This window comes from Pteropus alecto, unplaced genomic scaffold (genome assembly GCF_000325575.1).
Source record: "Pteropus alecto unplaced genomic scaffold, ASM32557v1 scaffold88, whole genome shotgun sequence".
Taxonomy (NCBI): Eukaryota; Metazoa; Chordata; class Mammalia; order Chiroptera; family Pteropodidae; genus Pteropus; species Pteropus alecto.
Genome location: NW_006494611.1, coordinates 11,806,593 through 11,832,346, shown reverse-complemented (window position 1 = coordinate 11,832,346; position 25,754 = coordinate 11,806,593). Strand labels below are relative to the sequence as shown.

The following is a 25,754-nucleotide window of genomic DNA, read 5'->3' as shown; positions in this document are numbered from 1 at the left end:
GCGGGCGCTCGGGCGTGTGCGAGGCGTGAGGTGGAGATGGGGGCGGAGGGAGCCGGAGCTGTCACAGGCCCCGGGTCCGCCTGACCGAGCCAAGTGGGGTGTCATGGCCGCGGGGGGCAGCGGCTGCACTTCCTCTGCGGGCGGCGGTGGCGGCGGCGGCCGGGGAGTTAATCCTCGACGCTCGGGTCGGTGTGTGTGTATTTGTGTTCGGTGTGTGCGCGGCGGGGAGGAAGGGAGGTGGGACCGGGTCCGATGAGAAGCCAAGTCGCTCTTGTCCCCTCCCGGGGGATTTGCCGGAGCCGCCGCCTAGCCGAGAGCCTCGACCTCCCCCTTCACCCCCGCCTCGGGGACCTTGGGCCGCCCCGGGTGGCTTTTTCCCTGCGGGCAGAAGGGAATGTGAACGGGGGCTCCCCGGGAGGGGCCGGGCGGCGGAGCTGCGCCTCTCACACTATGTGTTTTGTCTGTTTTTCTCTCCCAAGGTCCCGTTTCCCTCTGTGCGGCGGCCGGCGGGACCATAAGGGCTTAGCTCATATATTTAACCCCCCTCCAAAAAGTAAGTGGCCCGTGTGGTGTCTCCGCTCCGCCCGCCGCCCCCTAGCCTCAGTTCATCCTTGTGTCTGACTCTCCTGTCCTCAGTATTGTCATTTCCCCATCTTTGCTTCGGTGCTGCTAATGTGTGGGGAAATGCTCTCTCGTCGTCCTCCGTCCCCCACGCCCAGTCCTCCGGGAGGCCCAGAATTCCACCCCCCTCCCCACTCGTGGGGAATATTCTTAGGAACCAGATCTTCCCCAGCAGAATCTAGGAGATTGTATCCGTTCTCTTGGGCCCCTCTTCCCCTCCTTCCCGACAGGGTTTCGTTGGAGGAATTATGCAAATCCTGCTTTCTGGTGTCCATTCAGCGGCAATTTCATGCGGTGAGAAGTTCTCTTTGTTGTGCGAGGGGGAGAACAGACACTGATTTAATAGACATATCTGTTGGGGGGGAAGGGTGGAGGGGGTGTTGGAGAGGCTCAGTTTGGAAGAATTACAGCACTTGGTTCGTTCAGTGTCTTTGTGTTTGAGCTTTCTGGCTTGACAGGAGGGTATGCCCTTTACAATGTCCCACAAGGGGATGTTTTCTGTAATAGATTATAAAGCAAAACTGAAACTTTAAACAAGTCAAAAATAAGGTAACCTTTACTTTGAGGATATAAGCCTTCCATTTCTGTAGTGTTTCATTATGAAAATGTATGTGAATTTTGTGAAGGATTTAAAACTGTAACAAAATTAATATAAGCAATAATGCTTTAAGGTATCTGATATCACTGGTTGTCCAAAGGTTGAAAGTACATTTTAAAACATGCTTGTGTAAATAATAAAGGCATGAATCAGTTTTTTGGTATAATTTGTCTTGTGAGTGTATTTTAAAATTTCCCTCCTGCCAATCCAAGCCCAGCTCTGCCCTCCAGGAATCAGCCTTTAGGTTGTCATCATTTGCTCTGCCTCTGCTGGGTTTATTCTTTCAACCCTATCATATATTTGCTGAAATGTTATGTCTCTTAAGCACTTTTTGAATTCTGTATTATTTGTAACCGTCATATAAAAGAGCTTTATAACGCATTGAGGAGGTTTTGAGAAGCATGAAATTAACGAGTTTCCAGAATTGTGAGTTAATATAAAACCTGAAATTATTTTGGAGAATTTCTTAGTTTTTGTATTTGCTTAATTTTTTAATGATTGGTATTTTTAGTAGGGCTTTTTCATATTTAAAAGATTTTGCAATTGATAACTATAATCCTGTAGATTTCTTAAGTTACTGTTGCTTTAGTTTAAATGGTTTTAATGAGTTGTTTATCTTATTTTAATTGTTTGCTTTGAATCCTTGCCTTCTGCCTCAGGCCTCCTTTTTATCAGACACTTCTAGTTTTAGTGGTTAGGTGCTGTTGGTGCTTGAAAAGGTTTTTTTTTTTTTCTTAAAAATAACTAATAAATCCTGTAAATATCTTAATTGATTGGTAAGTTTTAGATTCGTTTTTTGAAGGAGGATATTAATCTGGTGATCAGATTTCTTAAAGTATATTCTTAACTCCAAATTTCCACTTCCGAGATAGTAAAGTTCAGGAGATTAGAGTCCAGAGTGCACAGCAATATTTTAATCTGAGCAATAATATGTAGTTAAGTCTCCCAGCTAAAATTAATTGAGTCTCATTTCTCTTTGATTGTATGTAATTTTGTATTTTAAGAGGGGAGTTCTAAGGAAATCAGTTGTAGTGTTAACTTGCTGTATTTAAAGGGGCTGGCAATGATCCATATATATAGTCCAAGGGACAGCTATGTATGTCGAATGTCACTAACAGATGTAATAATTTTCTTTTTTATTTTAATGGGATTGATTTTGAATAGTAACCTTATATTTGATTCTGTTGACTGATTATCTTAATATTTTGGGATAATTTGGTTTCTAAATGATATTTAATTTATAACAGTCTTTGTATTAAAAATGAATGCTCATTTTCAAAATCTAATTCTCACTTCTTTTTTGGGGGGGTGGGGGCATGCATCTGGATTGTGGAAGTGAATGTAGAGGTGGAGGTTTTGGAATTTTCATTATTAGGTTTTAGTCGACTTGGACTTAGTAGCAGGTTCAGACAGCGATTATGAGCAAGGTGAATATTTGGTTGTCACCTGATTATTGCGGCGAAGATGATCAGTCCTGATTCCAGTAAGAACGAGGTTCTCTTTGCTGCCTGGTGTGACATAACTTATTGCTTGGCTTCTCCTCATCCTTGCTGTATTCTCAAGAAGCTCTTCCGGAAGTACAGAAAGTTATTAGCTCTAGCATGGATGAAGAAGGATAGCAGGATGAGTCTCTGAGTTAGAATTATTTTGGATTGGCCTGATTTCCTCAGTTGTGCGTGTAGCTGGAGCAATTCTAGGAAGCATCTGAATCATGCTATTTTTTTTAACCCTATGGGACTGCACAGGATGACCTGAAATTTCTTACAGAGTGAGACTTAGGTATTCACTGTCTATGTGGACTTGCCACTTCTGAGTACTTGCCTAATAATTTAGTTACTTATTTAGTAGTGCTGTTTTTAGGAACGAAAGGTAGGTAAGTACTTCATTCAAATCTTTATTAAGCATCTCCCTTGTACTAGACACTGTGGGCAAACAAAGATACTGGGAAAGCTGCCCTAATCTTCAGGAACTTTTAGTCCTTAGAGAATGTATAGTGTATTCAGTTATAATACAAGGCAAAATATGCCTTATGATGGTGCAAGCAAGTTCTAGGGGTGTTTTGAAATGAAATCTTTTGAGATGATGAAGGAAGGCTTCATGAAGAAATTGGCAGATTTTTGCTTCATTTTGATGAATATGGAAAAGATATTCCTGTCATGAAAAACAAATGAGCAAAAATGGAAAAGAACAAGAATGGGTTGTCTGTTTAAACTGCACTCCATGATTCATGTAGGGGATGTATAGGTGATAGGTTTGTAAAGGTAGGATTTTTTAATGCAGGGTAAAAAGTGTGGAGTCTCTTTGTTAGGCAAATTGCAGTTTGCAAAACATTTTGGCTTCTTAGCACGGGGAAGGAATGTTTCCTTTATTTCAATGGTGGAACTCTGTAATAACACAGATTGTTTTTAAGTCACCTTTACAGGGACAATATTGTCATCCACAACAGTGTTTCTTCTAAGCTCATTTGGAATTATATCTTATTCTTCCATTGCACAAAACCCATTTTTGGCATTGCCTAAAATCAATGGCATGTTCTTTGAATACCCTTAGTATCGGCAAATTTTTTGTCCTTGGAGGTTGGATTTAGTATTTGGAAACAAAGTATTTTCCGTGGCAAATAAAGATATATACAGAGTAATGAGATTGGTTTTCTTTCCTGGTTTGCAAACTGGCCTTGAAGGCTCAGGGCGTGGGGCTTTGTTTTGATGTGCCTCTAAACTGGTCTTTGATTCTTATTTTCTTTATGTTTCTTTATATCTGCTGTATGGAATTTGGATTTTGGGTAGATGTGAATAAAGAAAGCTGTTTGTTTTGTAGTTTCAAGTTAAAAACTTAGCATCACTACCCTTCAAATTTTCTGCTCTATTTGCAAGTATTAAAAAAAATTAAACTATTCCTTATACTTGCCCATTGCCTTGGGATAATTCCAGTGTAAACTATTAGCTTATTTTATTTCCTGCTTTTTTGTATATAGGAAGTATCCCAGGTCCATACCCTAAAATTTTTTCTTTTTGTAAATTGAGATATAATTTACATACCATAAAATTCACCCCTTTAAAAACAATCAGTGTTTTTTAATTTATATACAAGGTTGTGCAAACATCAGTATCTAATTCCAGGAAAAGAAACTTTATATCCATTAGCAGTCATTTCCTATTCTTCCTATGACCCAGCCTTGGGCAACCCCTAATCTACTTTCTGTGGATTTGCCTGTTCTGGACATTTCATATAAATGTAATCCTCTAACATGTGGCCTTTGGTGTCTGGCTTCTTAGCATGTTTTCAGGATTCATCCATGTTGTAGCATGTTTCAGCACTTTATTTTCAATGGCTAAATAAGATTGCATTGTATGGACATAGTACATTTTGTTTATCCATTCATCATTTGACAGACATTTGGGTTGCTTCTACTTTTTACCAATTATGAGTAAGGCTGCTTGCTATGAACATCAACATCGTTTGTGTGGACATTCGTTTTCACTTCTCTTGGGTATGTCCTTAGGAGTGGAATTGCTGTGTTATATGATAACTGTGTTTTAGATTTTTGAAGAACTGTCAAACTTTTCCAAAGCCGCTGCAGTATTTTACATTCTCACCAGCAATGTGTGAGGTGTCACTTTCTCCATACTCTTGCTAACACTTGTTATTGTCTCTATTTTTGATTATAGCTATCCTAGTGGACAGGTATGAAGGGGTATCTCACTATGATTTTGATTTGCATTTGCCAAATGATCAGTGATGTTGAGCATCTTTTCATATGCTTGTTGGCTATTTGTATATTTTTGGAGAAATGTCTGTTCACATCCCTAGCCCATTTTTAAACTGAGTTATTTGTCTTTTTATTGTTGAGTTTGAGAGTGTATTCTGGATACTACACCCACATCTGTATATGATTTGCACACATTTTTTCTCATCATACTCTCAATTTGAGAATAATTACAGATCAGAAGATAAACTGCAGTATATATTAAGTCCTCACTTACTGTGAGTCCTCACTTACATTACGTGACTTTAAGTGAAGCGATGTATAATGAAACCAATTTTACCATAGACTAATTGGTATAAACAAGAGTTAAGTTCCCATGACATCATCGACATTAAAACGAAATGATATTGAATGAAACGCATTATTCAAGGACCTGTTGTATTTTGTGGAGGAAATAGTGTATGTAATAGTGATCAGAGTGGACTAGAATTACTCTGGAAAGACTTCCTTAAATATCTTTTTCTATGAATTATTAAAATTGTTAGTTATTTGATGGAGTTGCATAACAATACAGATATATTTTGCTATCTAAATCTTCTAAATTCCTGCTTTTTCTGTAGTGAGTATTCAGATAATGTGATAAACCACATTATTCCAATCTGTTCTGTGCTTGAGTTTTGGATAGGAAATAAAGGTTTGGGTAGAGAAGGATACCTTTACTCTATATAGACATTTTGTCTGATTAGTCTAAGTTTGAATAGCGAGAGAAATTATACAGTAGCAGTATTTTTGAAATTTAAGATTGCATTGTTTTTTTTTGGTTCGCAAAATGCAGCTATCTGACAGATTATATTTATGGCAAATTATGATTTTATTTTCTCGCGCTAAATTAAAATCAACTGTTTTCAAAAGACTTGAATTTTGTCATTAGCCTTAGTTTTTCTGATTTTTGAGTTGGTTAGATTTGCTCTGTTATAGTGATGGGTTCAGTGTTGTCTTAAGGATGAAATTGAGAATCTTATGAGGTAGGTGGCAGGATATCTGAGAATCCTTTACTTAATGGATTATCTATGAGGGGCAAGTTAAGAAAGCTATATAGTGATGATTGACACCTAAGGATTTTTGTCTTGTTTTTATTCCTTTTGTTCTATATGTTTATTTGTTTTTTATTAAAGAGAATTATGGATTCTTTTGGTCTATCACTTAGTTTTCTGAATTCATTATTATGCAGTCTAAGGAAGTGATGTGTGTAAAGTTAGTTTTTGTTGAGTGCCCGTATAATGAAGTTCTCTTTTTTCCTAAGTGGACTTTTAGTTTCTTTTTTTATTTTAAATAAGTTTTTAATTTTTAAATTACAGTCAGCTTACAGTGTTGTCTCTAAGTGGCCTCTTCTGTGTGTCCCCAGTTATAAGACTTCTGTTCAGCTAGATTTCAGGCGATTCTCGATGATGGTTCTGTAGTTGTAGTTTTGATGTAGTCATGAGAGGAGGGAAACACAGTGTTTACCTACTCTGCCATCCTGACTGGAAGCCTATAATGAAGTCCTTATAATCTAGTTTTGTGCAGTGTGTGTTTTTGAATTATAAGAGCAAAATGTTTCAAAGAGAATAGCTAAAAGGAAAAAAATAGGGATGCAACCAGTGATTTAGACTTACATTTCAAATTTTGTTGAGAAACTAAAAATGAGTATGTTTGAGACATTTCATACTAAAGAGAAAAAAGAAATTCTACTCAGTTGTATCTTAAAATTGTATGAAATACTATTACAGCTGTACTTTACCATTTGAAATAAAGTAATATTTCTTAAAACTTCTAAATCATTAACAGTTTCTCCATTACAGTTTTACAAAGTTTGAAGGAGATCATTTAGAAACAAAATTGTCTCAGGAGATTTTTGATCAATTTAACCTGGAGAATAAGTAAACTCAAAAACTTGACATATAGAAAGCAGGAAGTGTCAGAAAAATCTAATAATTGTGTCACCATTTCATAGCTCTATAGCACATTTTATACTGTTTATTTTATTTCTTATTTTTTTACATTTTATACTTTATAGAAAAGTTTCGCATACATTATTTTTTTTTTTGTCTTTAGAAATGTAGGAAGGTGAAGATGGGTATTAAAAACAATTGATCAGTTGGGAAACATTGAGTAATAACTCTTATTAAATCAATCAAAGGATTTCCCTTAGCATAAATACTTCCCTCTTATCCATAGAAATAATTGTATGATATTTTAGTATTTGAAACATATACCTAACTTCTCAGGTAAAAGTAAAACACAGAACTGAACTCTTCCAGAAGAAAACTTTTAACTTGCTTCAATTACTATATGAAATTACATAATAGTTTTCTACCTCTGTTAAAGATGATATGCATTGAGACTTAACTTTTTGGGCTAGAAGATGTGAACACCAATATTATTTCCCATGGGAATTATTATTATTGGAAAAATTATTGTATTAGCATTTTAATTCCCATTGATAATATTTGATAGTCTGTGGCTATTATTCAGTCTCATGATTAGCTTATTTTTCATAAAATCTGAATCATTTTATCATGGTCATTATCAATAAATGATTATTTTGTTTCTTTTATTTGTTGACTTTTTTAGAGGTTTCCAGAGAGTTGAAGGTATGTTCTCCCTCTCCTAAATTCAGAAAGTAAAGGGGAAGAAAAACTAATTTTAAGGGAATCTACGAGGTATATCTTCCATGGTAAAAGAAAATCACACATGTGAAAAATAATGAATTTGTCACAAAGAAATATATTTTATTTTTTTTAATATTTAAAAATATTTAAATATATTTATGAACTTACATTAGAATTCATATCTAATGTAAGTTCATGCTGTACTAGTACATTTAGAATTATCAGCTTATGCAGATTTTAAAAGTATAGAATTTATATAGAGGAAGGAGTTGAATTTTTTATATTAAGACATTCTTATGTTCAGTTTGATGCTCTCCACTTTTTTTTGATTGTCCTCAATGCAAGGGTATTTATTGGCTTTTTTTCTGAATACTCCACTTCCTCTCAGTCAATGTATGCATATTTTCTAGGTCATTTGCAGGTGTTTACTTCTTTACCTACCCACTGGATAGTCTCCTCTTCTCTTACTTTTCTTTCCATCTTTTAGATTTATGATTTATGAAGCGTAGAAGTGATGCTAGAACTTGTTTTCTTCTCCAGCCGTATTAAAGGGAAAGGAAATTTTTAAAAAATCTGTAGGAAAACTTTAAATATACACAAAAGTTTGTACAGTGAAAACCCAGCTACATCAACTAATGGCCATTGTTTCATTCTCCCTGGATTATTTTGAAGTAAATCATATTTAGTATTGAATCTTTTCTACAGTCTCTTGTATAGTACTGTCTCCTTCCCATCCCCATCAAGTGGTTCATAAATTTAAAGATAAAGAGGTATTATCTAAATACGAGAAGACAAGTCTTTTTAAAATTAATATTTATCAAAAGCTGCCATACAGTCAGCATTTACTATGTGCCAGACAAGAGCCTTTGATGTTAATATCTATTTTACAGGTGGAGAAACTGATTTGGAAAGATAAGGATTTCATTCATGGTCACTCACCTAGAGTGGTACGCCTGGGATTGAAATTTAAAAGCCTGTCCTCTTTAATCTTAACGTTAAAGCAACATCTTTCTTGTAGACTTTCCTACTTGTTTCCACCAAGTTGCCTCCTTTCTTTCTTTCCAACTACTAATTGCATACTTGATTTATATCATATTAAAGAATTCTGGTTTCTTTACTCATAATCTTACCATAAATGGTAACAGAAGTACTCTTTAAATTCCCTGGCCTAGAATGCCTTGTCTCCTTCTCTTTAGCGTTAGAGTCCTATTTTGTTTTTCCTTTTTCTTCTTGATTTTTTAGTTTTGTCAGTGGTATTCAGAGCAAAATAGGATTCTGAGCTGAATGTTTCTACTGGCTTAGTTTTCCTTCATATGTTGCTAGACTGGCCTTTCTTCACTATTGGCTAAGTTTTGAATATAGCCTTAAAAGAGGAAAGACAGCACAGGATAGCCAAGTGATTCTAGACCTTGAGCTTGGTGAGCTTTCTATGTGGACCAGCCTAGTTCACAGAGCACTCTGAAGTTGGTAACAAAAGCTTTATAGTAACAGTGTGTAGGTGCCTGGCCTTTTCTTCTATTCATAACTTTCCCAGAGACCTCAAGTGGGGGTGGAGGAGTGAACAGTGTAAAGCAGATTGAGGTCAGGATTTAGAATTCTTGGATTTTAGCCAAATGCCTTCTCATTTCTAGAACCTTCTAACCGCGACTTAGATTTGGTGCAGCTGGCAATAAATATTTTTAAAATGTGTGATGGAAAGGGAAATTGCCGACTAGTGTCTCAAATCTGAGAAGGGGAGGAGCGATTTGGCAAATTTTAAAAATGATAATGCTGTTTTGGCAATTTCAACATCACTGTCTAAGACAAAATGCTTCATTAGTAGAAACAGGAAAGTGTTGTGACAAAGGTAATAGGGAGAAATTCCTATCAAAATAAAATGGGAAACAACTCTTACCTAAGAATAAAAAGTGAGAAGAACATAAATGTTTATGAATGTTCCTGTGTTAAAATGCAGTTTTTTAAAATTGCATGATTAATGATGTAAATACTTGTGTGTTACGTTATGTGAATTTTCATTCAGCTAATAAGGAAGCTGACAAAGTTTAACTTGTATAAGTGGACATTGATTAGCTTATCTGACCACAATAAAATGATACTTTAATGGGCATTAAGAAGTCCATAAATCTTTGGGAATAGTTATTGAAAAAACCTTTAGGCTAGTCATTTTTCTGTGTGTGTTTAATCTTTTTTAAATGATTTAGTTAATATAGCACCTACATTCCATGGTCAGCATACTAAAGTTTTACTTTTGTTTATTGAAAACCTCACAGTTACCTTTAGCAATAATATTTTTGTGACACTATATTGGGTACTCCATCTAGATGTGGTTTCTATTCCGGAAAGAATATATCAAGATAATAATGATATAGATTAATTTCCAACAACTTTTTGAGAAGCATTGGAATTTTACTATACTGATTTTAAAAAGAAAAACGAGTATGATTGAAGTGGTAAAGCTATTTTCCATGTGAGACTTGCACAACCAATTTTTATTTATATGTATATTATCTATAGCTTTTCACTGTGGAGCATTTATTAGAATAGATTTGTGGCATGTTAAATAAGCGTATACAGAGTCAGAAATCCACATGCATCTCTGAAAACAGTTTCAAGACTCATGGCTTATGGCTATCAATGTGCAGCCTTATCTAAAAATAACATTTCCTTTGGCCCCTCTCTCCTTAGGCAAAGAACTTCTGTTTAATTTTATATAACATATCCAAATCAAAGATTAGTTCATTTTATTGGTGAAAGGCAAGAGTAAATTCATAAATGGGGGAAAGATAAAGAAGAAAAACTAAGATTTTCTACGTTAGTGAAAAGACTTTAGGTAGGAGTTATCAGGAGCTTTAAATCTGTGTCGGACTTAATTTTTTTTTTTTTTTTAAAGTGGGCCACATAGGTGATAGTCCAACCTGAACGAGTTGTTTGGTCAAGACTGTTAAACTATTAAGAAGATGAATTATTTACAGATTTTGATCTTTTAAAAGCAAGAGAATGTAAATTAATAGAGAAGAGTATTCTAATATAGCTCCATTGATAGTAAATAAACAGACCTTGTAACAGGACAAGGAACCAGAGATGTTGATCACCCAGTTTTGCCTTTTTTTCTTTTCCTGAGGACTTAAACTTTATTTTGGAAAAAGTGGGAAGTTTGTTAGCTGATTAATAAATGTTTACATGTTACCTCTCAGACATTACTTAATAGAAATTATTTTTAAAAATTGCAGAATGTTTAAGTAAAAATATATTTAGTAATTACTGTACCTAAGTCAGCCAATCTATATTTTGTCAGATGTTCTTTAACATGTAATCCAGATGAAATCAGCTATATTGAGGAATATGAATATATACAGTTAAAAGTTAGAAAGGTTAGGAATAAAGACTTAAGAAACAAAAGATCTGTTGTCAAATTATGCTGTGGGCAGTGTTTGGTTTCTGTGACTCAATAATTATAAGCAATGATAGTAATGATATTGTTGCTATTATATTTGACTGGATTGTGAAATAAGTAACACACTTTAAACTTGATGTCGAAAGAATGCTTGCTTTCAGATGACAATATTCAGGGTCTTCAGATGTTTAGTTTAGTAATGCAGTCTAGGATTCTGTCAGTGCTTTTTTAGGAATGAATAGCTTGCTTTTGCATGATACAGCTTTTCATTCATCTTCCTTTCCTGTTCTGTACATTTCTATCTTTTCTTTACGTTTCTTTTTCTCTTTTTGTGCATGTAAAATTAATTGATATGTTCGGAAATACATCAAATTAAGAAGTAAACTAAATTTTAAAAATAAATTTATGTATATATTCTAGTCTGGGGAAGCATATGCCTTCAGAAACCCATGGGGATAAGAATGACCTTAGAAGTAGAAATAGTGGTCATAGTTAAGAGAATGAAAATAATGAGACAGTTCAGTAATGAAATACAGTCAATGAAATTTGTTTTTAGTGAACATCTTTGGCTGTACTTGCATCATTGTTAATGAAGTCCATAAAACAACTTTATTTGATACAATGCAAACAGTTTTGTCTCTTCTGGCTTTTGTCTATTTATGAATTAAAAAAAAAAAAAACTTGAGATGCAACCTTTCTTGATGTTAATTGGTTCTTCCATTGGTTTTTTTTTTTTTTTAAACACCAGGTTACATGAACATTTGATGAACTTCTAGAGAAAACACATAATGCACAAAAATAATTTTAGACATGAATTTGCATGCTTTTCAAATATTAACCTGACCAGCGAACCTTTAAAGATTGTATCTTGATAGGATGGAATAGGTTGTTAAATGTACTCTGTATTCAGAAGTTTAATTCCTCTCTTCAGTTCTCCAACTTTTTACCACATTGTAAGGCCCGTTCTGGAAACACTTGCATATAACAACAACAAAATATAGCTTTGATTTAGGCAGACCTGCGTACAAATTTTATTTTCACATTTTACTAGCTATAGGATGTATATAGAGAAAACTAATTTTAGTTTATTCTTGTATGAAATCATATTAATAGTAAATACTGTGTAGGAGAATTGACTAAGAGGTGAAGTACTTCATCTTCGCTTAATAATAGTTCGCTTGAAAAAAATTTGTTGAAGTTGATTCATAAAATTTCTTCTTTATATATATTCCTAAAATAATGTAGTTTCTTTTAAATAGTTTTGTAATATAGAACAATGATTGTTCTCTCTGGAATTTAAATTGCACTATGGTCTATTCAGAACTTTTATATATTTATAACTTCTCTGTATAATGGTTTGGGTGATGACAACTTATATATCGTTAACATTATTACATTTATAATGACATTTTATAGGATAGAGTGGCAAAAAATGCTCAAGTTTTTGGTTTTTTGCCAACTAACAAACACTGCATTTTTTTCCTTAGGTAAAAAATATTGGGTTTTTCTTGGGTAACAAAACAGTTTCATCATAGACCTGGAGTGGAATGGGAAAACCCCTGAGGCAGGAGCACTAGGTTTTGGTGTAAGTATGACTGTGGCTGTATGGTTTTGAGCAAGTACATCACTTAATCTCTCTGCATTTCCTATTCCCTTGTCAGATAAGGTCTTGGGGAGCCTTCTAATTACAATATTTTGAGAAAAATTACCTTGATTTTCACTATGAAACAGCCCTATTTTTAGTTTTTTGGGAAACCTCCATACTGTTTTCCATAGGGGCTGCACAAATTTACATTCCTACCAACAGTGCACAAGAGTTCCCTTTTCTCCATGTACTTGCAAACTAATTACTTATCTTTTTGATAATAAACATTCTAACAGGTGTGAAGTGATACTTCATTGTGGTTTTGATTCGCATTTCTCTGATGATTAATGATGTAGAGCATCTTTTCATGTACCTGTTGACCATCTATATGTCTTTTTGGAAAAATGTGTATTCTTCTGCACATTTTAAAATCAGATCGTTTGCTTTTTGCTGTTCAGATGTATGAGTTCTTCATATATTTTATCAGATACATGATTTGGAAATATTTCCTCCCATTTAGTAGGTTGCGTTTTCATTTTTTTGATGGTTTTCTTCGCTGTGCAGAAGCTTTGTAGTTTGATGTAGTACCACTTGTTTATTTTTGCTTTTGTTGCCTTTCCTTTTGGTGTCATATCCAAAAAAATCATCACCAAGACCGGAGTCAAGACCATCTATGTTTTCTTCCAGAAATTTTATAGATTCAGGTCTAATGTTTAGGTCTTTAATTCATTTTGAATTAATTTTTGTCTATGGTGTAAGACATTGGTCCAGTTTCATTCTTTTATATATGGCTTTACAATTCTCTTATCACCATTTATTGAAGAGACTATCTTTTCCTCATTGTATATTCTTGTTTCCTTTGTCATAAATTGGCCACATATGCATAGGGGTATTTCTGGGATCTTTATTCTGTTCCATTGATCTATGTGTCTGTTTTTATGCTAATAGCATACTGTTTTAATTATTATAGCTTTGTAATGTGGTTTGAAGTCAGTCAGCGTGATGCGCCCCCAGTTTTGTTGCTCTTTTTCAAAATTGCTTTGGCTATTCAGGGTCATTTATGGTCCCATACAAATCTTAGGATTGTTTGCTCTATTTTTGTGAAAAATGCCTTTGGAATTTTGATAGGGTTTGCATTGAATCTGTATATTGCTTTGGGTAAGTATGGACAGTTTAACAATATTCTTCTAGTCCATGAGCATGGACTGTCTTTCCACTTATTTGTGTCTTCATCAATTTTTTCCATCCGTGTCTTACAGTTTTCCATATACAGGTCTTTCAATCTCCTTGATTAAATTTAATCCTAGGTATTTTATTCTTTTTGATGTAATTGTATATAGGATTGTTTTCTTAATTTCTCTTTCCGATAATTCATTATTAGTGTGTAGAAATGCAACAGATTATTGCATGTTGATTTTGTATCCTGCAACTTTACTGAATTAATTTATTCTAACGATTTTTTTTGGTGGAATCATTAGAGTTTTCTACTTACAATATGTTATCAGCAAAGAGTGACCGTTTTATTTCTTCCTTTCCAATTTGGATGCTGTTTTTTTTTCTTGCTCTGAGTAGGACTATCAATACAGTGATGCGCTACATAGTGATGCTTTAGTCAACAAAGGACCACATATATGACAGTGGTCCCATAAGATTAAAATGGAGCTGAAATTTTTCTGTTGCCTGGTGACGTCCTAGTTGTCATAATGTAGCAAAATGCATTACTTGTTTTTGGTGATGCTGGTATAAACAAACCTACTTTGCTGCTAGTTGTGTAAAAGTATAGCACATACAGTTACGTACAGTACATAATACTTGATAAAAGACTGTTACTGATTTATGTATTTACCATGCTATACTTTCTGTCATTATTTTAAAGTGTACTCTTTCAACTTAAAAAGTTTACTATAAAACCGTATGCTGTGTTACACTGGCACCATCCTTATACATTTTGTGTTTTCCTCTTTCTTGATTGCATCATGTGCTTTTGTGCTTGATTTAATTTCCTATTTTGTATGGTAACATGCTGTATAGGCTTTCAGCCTAGGAACAACTAGGCCATATTATATAGCCTAGGTAGTAGTAGGCTGTACCATCTAGGTTTGTGTAAGTATGTTCTGTGATGTTTGTACAATGACAGAATCACCTAACGATGCATTTTGCAGAACATCCCTGCCATTAAGTGGTGCATGATTGTACTGTGTTAAATAAAATTGGTGAGAGTAGGCATCTTTGTTTTCTTCCTGATCTTGAAGGAAAAGCTTTTAGCTTTTCACCATTAAATATGATGTTAGCCGTGGTCTTGTCACATATGGCCTTTGTTATGTTGAAGTACGGCCCCTCTGTACCTGCTTTGTTGAGATTTTTTATAAATGGATGTTGAATTTTGTCAAATGCTTTTTTCTGCATCTATTGAGATGATCATAATGATTTTTATTCTTCATTTTGTTAATGTTGTGTATCGCATTGACTGATTTGAACCATCTTTGCATCCCTGGAATAAACCCCATTTGTGATCATGATGTATGACCCTTTTAATGTATTGTTGAATTCTGTTTGCTAATACAGTTGACCCTTGAACAACTTGTGTGAGTCCACTTACATGCAGATTTTTTTCAACATATTTTCTCTTATGTTTTTCTTAATTACATTTTCTTTTCTCTATTTTTTGTAAAATACATTATATAACACATATAATTATGTATATGTTAATTAACTATTTTATCAGTAAGGCTTCTGGTCAACAAGAGGCTATCAATATTTGAGATACATGTGGGGTTTTGACTGCATGGGTGATTGGCACCCCTAAGCCCTGTGTAGTTCAAGGGTCAGCTGTATTTTGTTGAGAGTTGGTTTTTACATCTATGTTCATCAGGGATATTGGCCTGTAGTTTTCTTTTCTTATGGTTTTGTTAGCAGGGTAATGATAGCCTTATGAAATGAACTTGGAAGAGTTTCTTTCTTTTCTGATTTTTGGAAGAATTTGAGAAGGATTGGTATCAATTCTTTGAATGTTTAGTAGAGTTTTACCAGTGAAGCCATCTGGTCCTGGGCTGTCAGGAGGTTTTTGATTACTGATTCAGTCTCCTTACTAGTAATTGGTCTGTTCAGATCATTTATTTTATCATTATCCAGTCCTGATAGATTGTATATTTCTAGGAATTTATCTGTTTCTTCGAGGTTGTCCAATTTGTTGGCATATAATAATTGTTTATAATCTGAAATGATTATATTTTCATGGTATCAGTAACATCGCTTTCATTTCTGATTACATTCGAGTGCTCTTTTCTAGGTAGATCTACTTAAAGGTTTGTCAGTTTTCTTTTCAGAGAACTAATTCTTTTCATTGATCTTTTCTATTGGCTTTTTAGTCTCTATTTCATTTATTTCTGCTCTAATTTTTGTCATACCCTTCTAATTTAGGGTTTCAGTTTTTTTCTAGTTACTTGAGGTGTAAAGTTAAGTTGTTTATTTGAGACTTTTCTCGTTTCCTAAGGTAGGCATTTATCACTACATTTCCCCTTTAGAACTGCTTTTCCTGGGTCCTATAAATTTTGATATGTTACATTTCCTTTTTCATTTGTCTCAAGGTATTTTTTTATTTCCCTTTTTATTTGATCCATTGGTTCAGTAGCATGTTGTTTAATCTCTACATATTCAAGAATTTTCCAATTTGTGTATTTTCTAGTTTCATATCATTGTAGTCAAAAAAGATGCTTGATATGATTTTATTCTACATTTATTGAGTTGTTTTGTGGCTTAACCATATGATCTTCCTTGGAAAGTGTTCCATGTGAACTTGAGAAGAACATATATTCTGTTGCTTTTGGATGGACTATTCCGTATCTGTTAAGCCCATCTGGTCTAATAGGTTGTTTAAGGCTGATATTTCCTTATTGGTTTTCTGTCTGGATGATATATCCATTATGTCAGTGGGATATTAAAGTCTCCTACTATTGTTATATTGTCTTTTTCTCCTTTTAGATCTATTAATATTTGTTTTATATATTTAGGTACTCCTATATTGGGTCCTTAAATATTTGAAAACGTTATACCTTTTTGTTGGATTGATCTTTTTATCATTGTGTAATGCCCTTCTTTGTCTCCTATAGTCTTTGTTTTAAAGTTGTTTTTTCTGATACAAGTATAGTTACTCTGGTTTTCTTTTTTGGTTTCCATTCACATTGGAATATCTTTTTCCATAGTTTCACTTGCAGTCTGTTTGCCTTTTCAATGAAAGTGAGTTTCTTGTAGGCAGCATATAGGTGGGTCTTGTTTTGTTTGTTTTAAATTCATTTAACCACTCTGTTTTGATTCGAGTATTTAGTCCATTTATGTCTAAAGTAACTATTGATAGGTATGTGCTTATTGCCATTTTGTAATTGTTTTCTGGCTGACTTTGTAGTTTCTGTTCTTTTCATATTCTTTCTTTGTGGTTTGACTTTCTTTAGTGATATGCCTGTATTTCTTTCTCTTTGTTTTTTGTGTATTTACTCTAGGTTTTTGCTTTGTGGTTACCACAAGGCTTACATATAGCAACTTACATCTATAGCAGTCTATTTTAAGTTGATAACAGCTTAAATTTGATCCCATTGTACATAAAGGTCAACGTTATTATTCCCTCATTTTGTTTTTCATGTCACATTTTACATCTTTTTATCTTGTGTATCTTTTAATTATTGTAATCATAGTTATTTTATTACTTTTGTCTTTTAACCTTCAAACTAGCTTTATAAGTGATAAATCCACTACCTTGTGGAATTTATCTTTTCCATAAATTCATCTTTTCCAGTGAGATTTATTCTTTCATATGTTTTCTTGTTACTAATTAGCACCCTTTCTTTTTAGCTTAAAGATGTCCCTTTAACATCTTTTTGTATGGCTGTTTTAGTGGAGATGAACTCCTTTAGGTTTTGCTTGTCTAGAAAATTCTCTCTCTCACTTCTGAATAACTTCAGTGGGTAGAATATTTTTGATTGGAAGTTTTTTGTCTACCCTCCTCACCCCCCAGCACTTTGACTATGTCATGCCCCTCCCTTCTGACCTGCAGAGTTTCTGCTGATGGTCTTATGGGGGTTCACTTGTATGTAACAGGTTGTTTTTCTCGTGCTGCTTTTAATCTCTCCTTTTAACTTTTGACATTTTAATTATAAGGTGTCTTGGTATTAGTCTCTTTAGGTTCCTCTTATTTAGAATTCTCTGGGCTTCCTAGATTTGAATCTATTTCCCCTCCCAGGTTAGGGAAGTTTTCAGCCATTATTTGTTCAAATAAGATTTTCACCCCTTTCTCTCTTTTCCTTCTGGGAGCCCTATGATGTGAATGTTAGTTTGATGTTATGCCATAAATCCCTTAAGCTAGCTTCACTTTCTTTCATTCTTTTTTTTTCTGCTGCTCTGAGTTCTACTCCCTTGTCTTTGAGCTGACTTATCCTTTCTTCTGCTTCATTTAGTTCGTTGTCGAACCCCTCTAGTGTATTTTTCAGTTCAGTTATTGTATTAAATACGTAATTTAATCATAATAACCTTACTTAGGTGGGCATTACTTTAATTTTTTAGATAGAAAAGTAGTTGTGTGGATTCATACTACTATACTGGGGATTCTTTTGTGTATTCTTGGTCAGTTCCTACAGTATACTGCAGTGGCTCACTTTTATCCCCTGTGCACTCCTACTTCTCTTTTAACTGATGGTCTTGTCACCTACAGAACAATAAAAATTAAGGCTCTTGAAAGTGACCATTTTCCCAACATTCTTCTTCTTATTCCTAAGACTACTTGGAAAGCTTGAGAAAAATACCTCTAAAGCATTGTTTCAAATATTGACTACCTAAACAAAACCACTGAGATATTTGTAAAAATTGAAAATTTGGGATCCTACCCCCGATCTGCTGAATCCAAATCTTCTTAGGTGGGGCATGGGAATCTTTATTTTAAACAAGTGATTCTTGTACACACTGAAGCTTGAAAATCACAGGCATATAGAATAAAGTTACTTTAACCAGCATATAAGACCCTCCAAGATATCTGTATGTCCTTCTTCATTCTCAGCTCTCTCTGTATATCCTGCCCAGTTCCTATTCTGTAATCCCTCAAGTCCTCTAACTACAAAATAAAGGTCACTCTTTTTCTAGTGTACAAGCATTATTATACTACTTTTGTTTACCTCCTTCCTTTTGTGTCTCTAATTCTACCTCTTCTAGTTTGCAAGACCCTGGAAGTCAGTGACCATATCATGTTTTTCTTTGCATTTTAAGTACTCGGTAAAGTGATTGGCTCAGTAAATATTTATGGAAAGGTAGAAAACAGTACTTTGAAATGACAGACTAAACAAGTGACTGAAGTTGAGTAAGAGGTAGTATTCTATGTATAGTGACTCACATTATTTAAGTAAAAACAAAATTGATATGAGAAAGAGTATAGGTATTTTGGACACAATTTGTGGTACCCTTAATGGCTTTAACACAGTGAATTTTTAAGGGAAGTCGGGTGGGAGGAGTTGCCCCTTTGAGAATCACTGTATTAGAGATACTAAGGACTAGTTTTCTATGCATGTAAATTATATGGAGACTCAGGTGACACCCGACCTTTACAGGCAAGGCATTATTTCTTTGTTTTGGTTCACTTAAACATGTAATCTTTTCCTCCTTGTTCAGAGTGTATATATTAATTTGAGGTTTCTGAAATACCAGTAAAATGAATAGGAAAGGGCTGAAAATTTTCCACAGACAAATCAGTAAAAGTTGAAGGTAGGCAACAGGTAGAGAAGGGAAGAGTGTCTGGATTGTGAGTATAAAATGTCAATGTTCTTTCTAGGGACATTCGTCCACATACTATGTGTGTGACATAGTTTTCTTGAAGTAGACACAAACGAACCATGAACAATGATAGCCAAACTAAAGGACAAGACTGTCGTGAATGTTCTAGGTATGGAAAGAGATTTCAGTATGACGTTGTCGCCACTCTAGCCACATGTCATGTTGTTGACCTAGGACTGTCATTGCTTTAGGTATAGTGGTGATGCAGCATATCCCTGGGGAGGAAAAGATTTTATGAATGCTTTGTTTTTAGGTATTGATACTTAGTTTTTTACAACTCTGAGAGCTCCTTATATGGTTCATATTTTGCTATCAGGAGCTCACAGATCCATACTTTAACAAGCATGAATATGAATTTGTAACTTTTAGATTCTAAAACCCTTCAAGCAGATTTCTGGCTGGGGAATGGACATGGTATAAACTTAATTTTTCTACTGGCTCTTCATGTTTTTTTGCCAAGTTTGAGAAAATAACAAAAAAAAAAATGAGGCCTTGTTTTCAGTCATATGGCAAATTGCAGTATTCTGCCTTTATCGGGACTCTTCTTATTGCAAGTTCAGAAACCCAGTTCAAATTAAGTCAAAAAGGTCATTTTGTAAATTTATGAACTGGGAAGTTCACAGAGTAAAGCTAAAGCCAGTCTTTGACATGACTAGATTTAGAAGCTTAACTCCTGTCATCAGGAATGTCTCCTTATCTCCATCTCCAAGCTTTCCTTTCCTCTTGATTTCTTTCTTCATCAGGTAGACTGATAAAAATAATCAAAACCAATTGGGTGGGTGGAAGAACTCATTGGCCAGGCTTCAGTCATGTTGCCTAAACCAATCACTGAGGTCTGGCGGAGTGCGTTTCTTAACCAAGGACAGGTACTTGGTTGGTTTTGGAAAGAGGCTTAAAATCAGCCCTCCATTTTGACTTTAAGGAGGAGCAGATTAATTCTTCAAAAGACAGTCGGATGCTATTACCTAAGAAAGGGAAATGGGTGCTACTTAGACAAAATCTATGAATATTTTATTTATTAATTTAGGTCTATGTTAGGGGAAATTGATTTGGACCATGTTATGAGTTGTATTGTTTCCGCTCAAAAGATATATTGAAGTCTTAATCCCCAGTGTCTGTAGTGACATTTTTTGGAAATAAGGTCTTTGCAGTTGTAATCAAGTTAAGATGAGGTCCATGCTAGAGTAGGGTGGGCCCTAATTCAGTAATTGGTGTCCTTATAGGAAGAGGGAAATTGAGATAGACAGGAAAGACAGCCATGTGAAGAAAGAGGCAGAGACTGGAGTTATACTACGTTGAGCCAAAGAATGCCAAAAATAGCAACCATCAGAAGCTACAAAAGACAAGGAAAGATTCTTCTTTAGAGCGTTTAGAAGGAGCAAAGCCCTACCAACACCTTGATTTCTGTCTTCTCCAGAACTGTGAGCAAATACATTTCTGTTGTTTTAAGACACCTAGTTAGTGGTAATATGTTACGACAGCTGTAGAAAACTGATATAGACTGTATTTGGTACATATAAAATTTATTTTTTATTTAGTTCATCCTCTTAAAATGTTGATCATAAATCTCCCCAATGAATATCTTTTACATTTTAAATGGATTTTAGGGGGATTTGGAATGCCTTTGGAATTTATCGGTTTGGCATTTAAAAGTATATACTATTTGGTTAAAATTTTCGCCTAGCCATAATAACGCAACATGAGATTTTGTGATTGATTGTATTTATTGCATCCTACATTTTACATAGTCTGTAGTTACAGTTTAGCTGAAGCCATGGTCTTTGTTGAACAACTGAACATTATTTCTAGATGTGTTTTACTTCCAAATAGCACAGTGCTGTGCTGGTAAGAACCAGTAGTGGAAATAAATAGTTAATGTGAAACACTCAAAGTAAGTATGTTCCAACAGCCTGAGTACAAAAGAAAGAGTATGTCTAGGGCAGCTGGCTATGGTGCGGGGAGCAATTAGTGTTTTGGTGAGACTAACCAAACTCTTCAGCTTGAACAGTATTCCTGGCTCTTGCTCATATTTTGCAAACTGAGAATGTTGCATAATACCTTCAAAGATTGGTTAAACTTTAAAAAAAAAATACAATATTCTGAATATCCTTCTAGTTTTTGACTTAGAAGAAGTGGATATTTGCTGTAGGTACTGTAATTCTTACTCAAAACCTTTGAGGAAAATTTTATTTTTAAGAAACTTAAGAGTATTGGAAAAATAGTTTGGGGGACCTATGCAAGCACTTTTAAATATACATACTCTCCACGTTTACTAAAATGAAATAGAACCAGTAAGTAAAGGAAGTGTCATATCTTGAATTAGTAATGTTAAAAGCAGTACAATTCATTTTCATTATTAATATTTCTGGTACGTTTTTTAAGTTTAGTAATCTCTTAATTCAGAACTCAAAATTGTATTTTCAGAGTATACAATGAGAAGCTTGCTTCCACCCTTGCCGCATCTACTCTAGTTTTACTTCCTGTAACTATTTTTATTATGTACTTTATAAAAATAAAAGCAAATGTTAATATTTTTTCTTCTCTCTTTTGTATATGTCACATATGATACACATAAAATACCTTGTTCCATACCTCGTTTTTTTCACTTACTATATCTTAGGTATCTTTCGATGTCAGCATATATAGAGCATTCACATTCTTTTTCACAGCTGCATTGTACTCTATTGTGTGGGTAGACTGTAATACATTTTACTAGGTGGTTATTGAACCACTTTTCACTTATCACTATCTATGCTGCAGTGAATAATATTGTACATGTTATTTTGTATGTATTCTGGTATCTGTAGGATACAGTTCCAGATAATTTTAAAGCGTAAAAGGTATTTGTAATTTTTATAGGTATTGCCAAATTGCCCTCTACATGAGTGATAGAATTTTGTAGTCCTTCTGTCATTGTAGGGGAGCATCCATTAGGAGAATGTCTGCATCCCCATAGCCTTACCAATATAGTCTGAGTCTGACTTGCAGATTTTAATAGGGAAGTTTAATAGGGAAAAAAATACTCAGTATAGTTTTTATTAGCATTTTCTTCATGAGTGAGGTTGAGCCTCTTATTTTTAAGGACATTTCCCTTTATATTTGATCTTGAATTGACCTTCTGCAGTGTTTGTTATGATACATTGCCAATGGTGAAAGTAATAATGTTTTAATAGGGGAGGAAAGGGAGGAGATGATTATTATTAGAAAAAAGACTTCTGTATTCTCTTCCTGAATCTCATGAATTTTCACATTCAGAATTGATTCTGAAAGTTCAATTGCTTTATTATTGTTTTAGGAGGCCTGCAGTATATGACTGGCACGGCATAGGGATCCAGGTTTTTCTGAGCATGCCTTTTCCACCTTTTTCAGGAAAGCATAGATTGGTGTTATGAAGTCTCTTTAAACTGCTTCAAAGGATTGTAGAAAATTGTTCAAATTTTGGCCACAGGCCTTGTCTTGTATTTACTGTAGGCATTTGTTCGAGTATTTATTTGATTTTTGTAAATGTTTTTGTATTCATTTAGTATGTTCTACAAAATGCTAGATGCCTTCTTTGATGATGCTGTTTTTTGTCTCCAGCTACCTGTTGTATGTGTTTTTAGTATTTCATTCTTTCAGTGTCAGTAAGCATTCTGTTTACTGAACTTTGAGAGGACTGTTTTAAGCTTTGATAGTAATGTCACTTTGTTTGCATTTTGAACTGAAACCCCCTTCCCTAAGCAATTATGTCTCTACAGCTATTGATGCCATTAAATACTGTCTTGGCAGTAGTTAGCAAATATTATTGTTTAATTTCTCAAAATCTGATACCTTAGAAACTACAGGTGTCATTAAATACTGTCTTGGCAGTAGTTTGCAAACATTATTGTTTAATATCTTAAAATCTGATATCTTAGAAACTACAGGAAAAGCATATGTTAAAATACACAACAGAGCTTAAAGATAAAAATAAATGTTCCCAGTTAAGAAAACAACAGGCAGAATAAGGGTAGAAACTAATGACTCAGAGAACAATCCTATATTTTGAGAGCCAAGTTGACAAGGAAGTAGATACTCAGTGACTCATAAATACTGATCCAAAATGTTCTGTCAGATAAAGGTATATTGACTTATAATGGATTTGTCAAGCAAGGATAGCCTCTTTGCTTTGGGGACAGTTTTGGTTTAAATAGTGTGGTTGAATTGCATTTTTAATATATTCTTTGAGCATTTATGCTAGCCCTAGCTCTAACCCTAACCCTATGCTAGGTGCAGGGATACAGCAATGTGCATAGCAGACTGTTCCTGCTTGCATGGTACTTAGAGTCTAATGGGAGAAGTAGGGACATCAATCACTTGAGGAACATATAACTGCACAATAAAACAACAGCTCTGAAATGAGACATTGTTTTCTGTGTGTTTGTGGTGGGGGCAGATTGGAGTAATAGAACTTCAGAAGAATTTCAAAGAAAATAAATTTTTCATTCAAGAGGTGAAAGATCAGTGGGAGTTAATTAACCAGGAGGAAGAAGAGAAGGAATAAGAGAAGAGTGGTAGGGCGAAGAGGATTCCTCCAGACAGGGTGATGAGAATATGTTTTCAGAAGACAGAAAAAGAAAAATTAGACCTTGGTTTTCCTGTTAAAATTCTGGTTTATGTAAATATTTGTATTTCCTTTTCAGCACTTGGTGGCACTTAAACATGCTTAAACTAGGCCCAGTTTTGGCTGTGGAATATTCTTGGACTTTTTTTTTTATTAGGAAAACTGATATATGTGAAAATTTGGGGTGAGGGGAGCACTGAATGAGTTTATTATTATTAAGATGTGGGGAAAAAAGACGAGTATATTCAGCCATCAGATATTACTGTAAATGGACAGCTGTGCAGTCACTCCCAATATGGAAGCATGAAGGCATTCTTTGGCAGGCTCTCTTAATTCCTACCGTTTTTTCTTTTTAAATTAATAGGAGTGATTTTTTTTAAACCGCCTTTTTATTGAGATATAATTAAAATGTACAGTTCTTAAGTTTCGACAACTGTGTACACTCCTGTGACCACCCAAAATAAGATAGAACATTCTCAGCCTCCTAAAAAGTTCATTCATGTCCTTTTCCAGCCAGTTGCCCATCATCACAACAACTGATTTCTGTCGCCATATATTAATTTTGCCTGCATCTGGAGTTCATATAAAGGAATCATACAGTGGTATTCTTTTACATCTGACTTCTTTTCCTTAAACATATTGTTTATATGTGTTTTATATTAATAGTTCATTCTCTTTTTAAGTGGATTTAGTGAGATGTAATTCATTTAGCAAACCTCATTTTAAAGCATACAATTCAATAAATTTTACTGTATTCACAGTTTTACAACCATTACCACAGTCAGATTTTAGACATTTTCACCATCCAGTGTATTTCATATTCAGTTTACAGATGAGAACCCATACCCATTAGCAGTCCCTCATTCTGTCCCCCTCTTTTTCCATCCTCCAGCCATAGACAAGTACTAATTTACTTTGTCTCTATAGATTTATCTATTCTGGACATTAGTTCATTTTTATATTGCTGGGTAGTATTCCATTGTATAGACATCCCACAGTTTGTCCATTTTATTGATGATAGACATTTGGGTTATTTCCAGTTTAGGGTTATTATAAATAAGGATACCCCATAGATACTTTTGTATGTCTTTTTTCATTTCTCTTGGGTAAATACCTACAAATGGAATTGCTGGGTCATAGAGATATATGTTTAACTTTATAAGAAACTGCCAAACAGCTCTCCTAAGAGGTTATATCTTCACTTTATATTTCCCCCAACAATGTATAGAGAGATCAGTTACTCCACATTCTCACAAATATTGAGTGTTCGTGGGTCTTTTCTATTTGACCATTTCTATTTGACTTACTAGTTGTGAAGTGGTATCTCATTGTTTTACTGTTTTACTTTCCTATTAACTAATAATGTTGAGCATCATTGTTTTACTGCTTTGTTTTAATTTCTCTGATAATTAATGATGTTGAACACCTTTTCATGTGCTTACTGAACTTTCCTTTGTTCTTTTTTGAAGTGTCTAAGTCTTTTGCCCATTTAAAAAATTAAATTTATCTTTTGTTGATTTCTGAGTTCTTTATATAACTTATATATAATTATTATTATATAAAATTGACATTTGATTTATGATATTGTGATTTATAAGATATTTGGTCTTCACAGTTTCTTCCTCACAGCTTCCAAAACCCTTGCAATTTCATAAGTGTCGAAAGTGATCAAGGGTGGGGGCTGGTTGCCAAGAGAACCAACCTTATAATTTGAGGTTTAGAACTTTCAGCCCTCCCTTTCACCCCTACTTTTGAGGAGGGGAGGGGAGAGGGACTGGAGATGGAGTTCAGTTGCCAGCGGCCAGTG

The 25,754-nt window shown here is 34.4% G+C and overlaps 1 protein-coding gene across 4 annotated transcripts in view; it reads left to right on the top strand.

Moving 5' to 3' along the window:
- Positions 1–30: 30 nt before the first annotated feature.
- LCOR (ligand dependent nuclear receptor corepressor) overlaps positions 31–25,754 on the top strand; it is a 112,249-nt gene continuing 86,525 nt past the window's right edge. Inside the window, exons 1-3 of one of the 4 annotated variants that reach the window (XM_015599890.2) lie at positions 63–185; positions 480–553; positions 852–915. In XM_015599890.2, coding sequence (XP_015455376.1) covers positions 870–915 — 46 coding nt within the window. In that variant the 5' untranslated portion in view covers positions 63–185; positions 480–553; positions 852–869. Of the gene's footprint in view, positions 190–479; positions 554–851; positions 916–25,754 lie in introns of all 4 variants that reach the window. The other 3 variants (XM_006925917.3, XM_006925918.3, XM_025042343.1) reach the window with 3 other exon arrangements.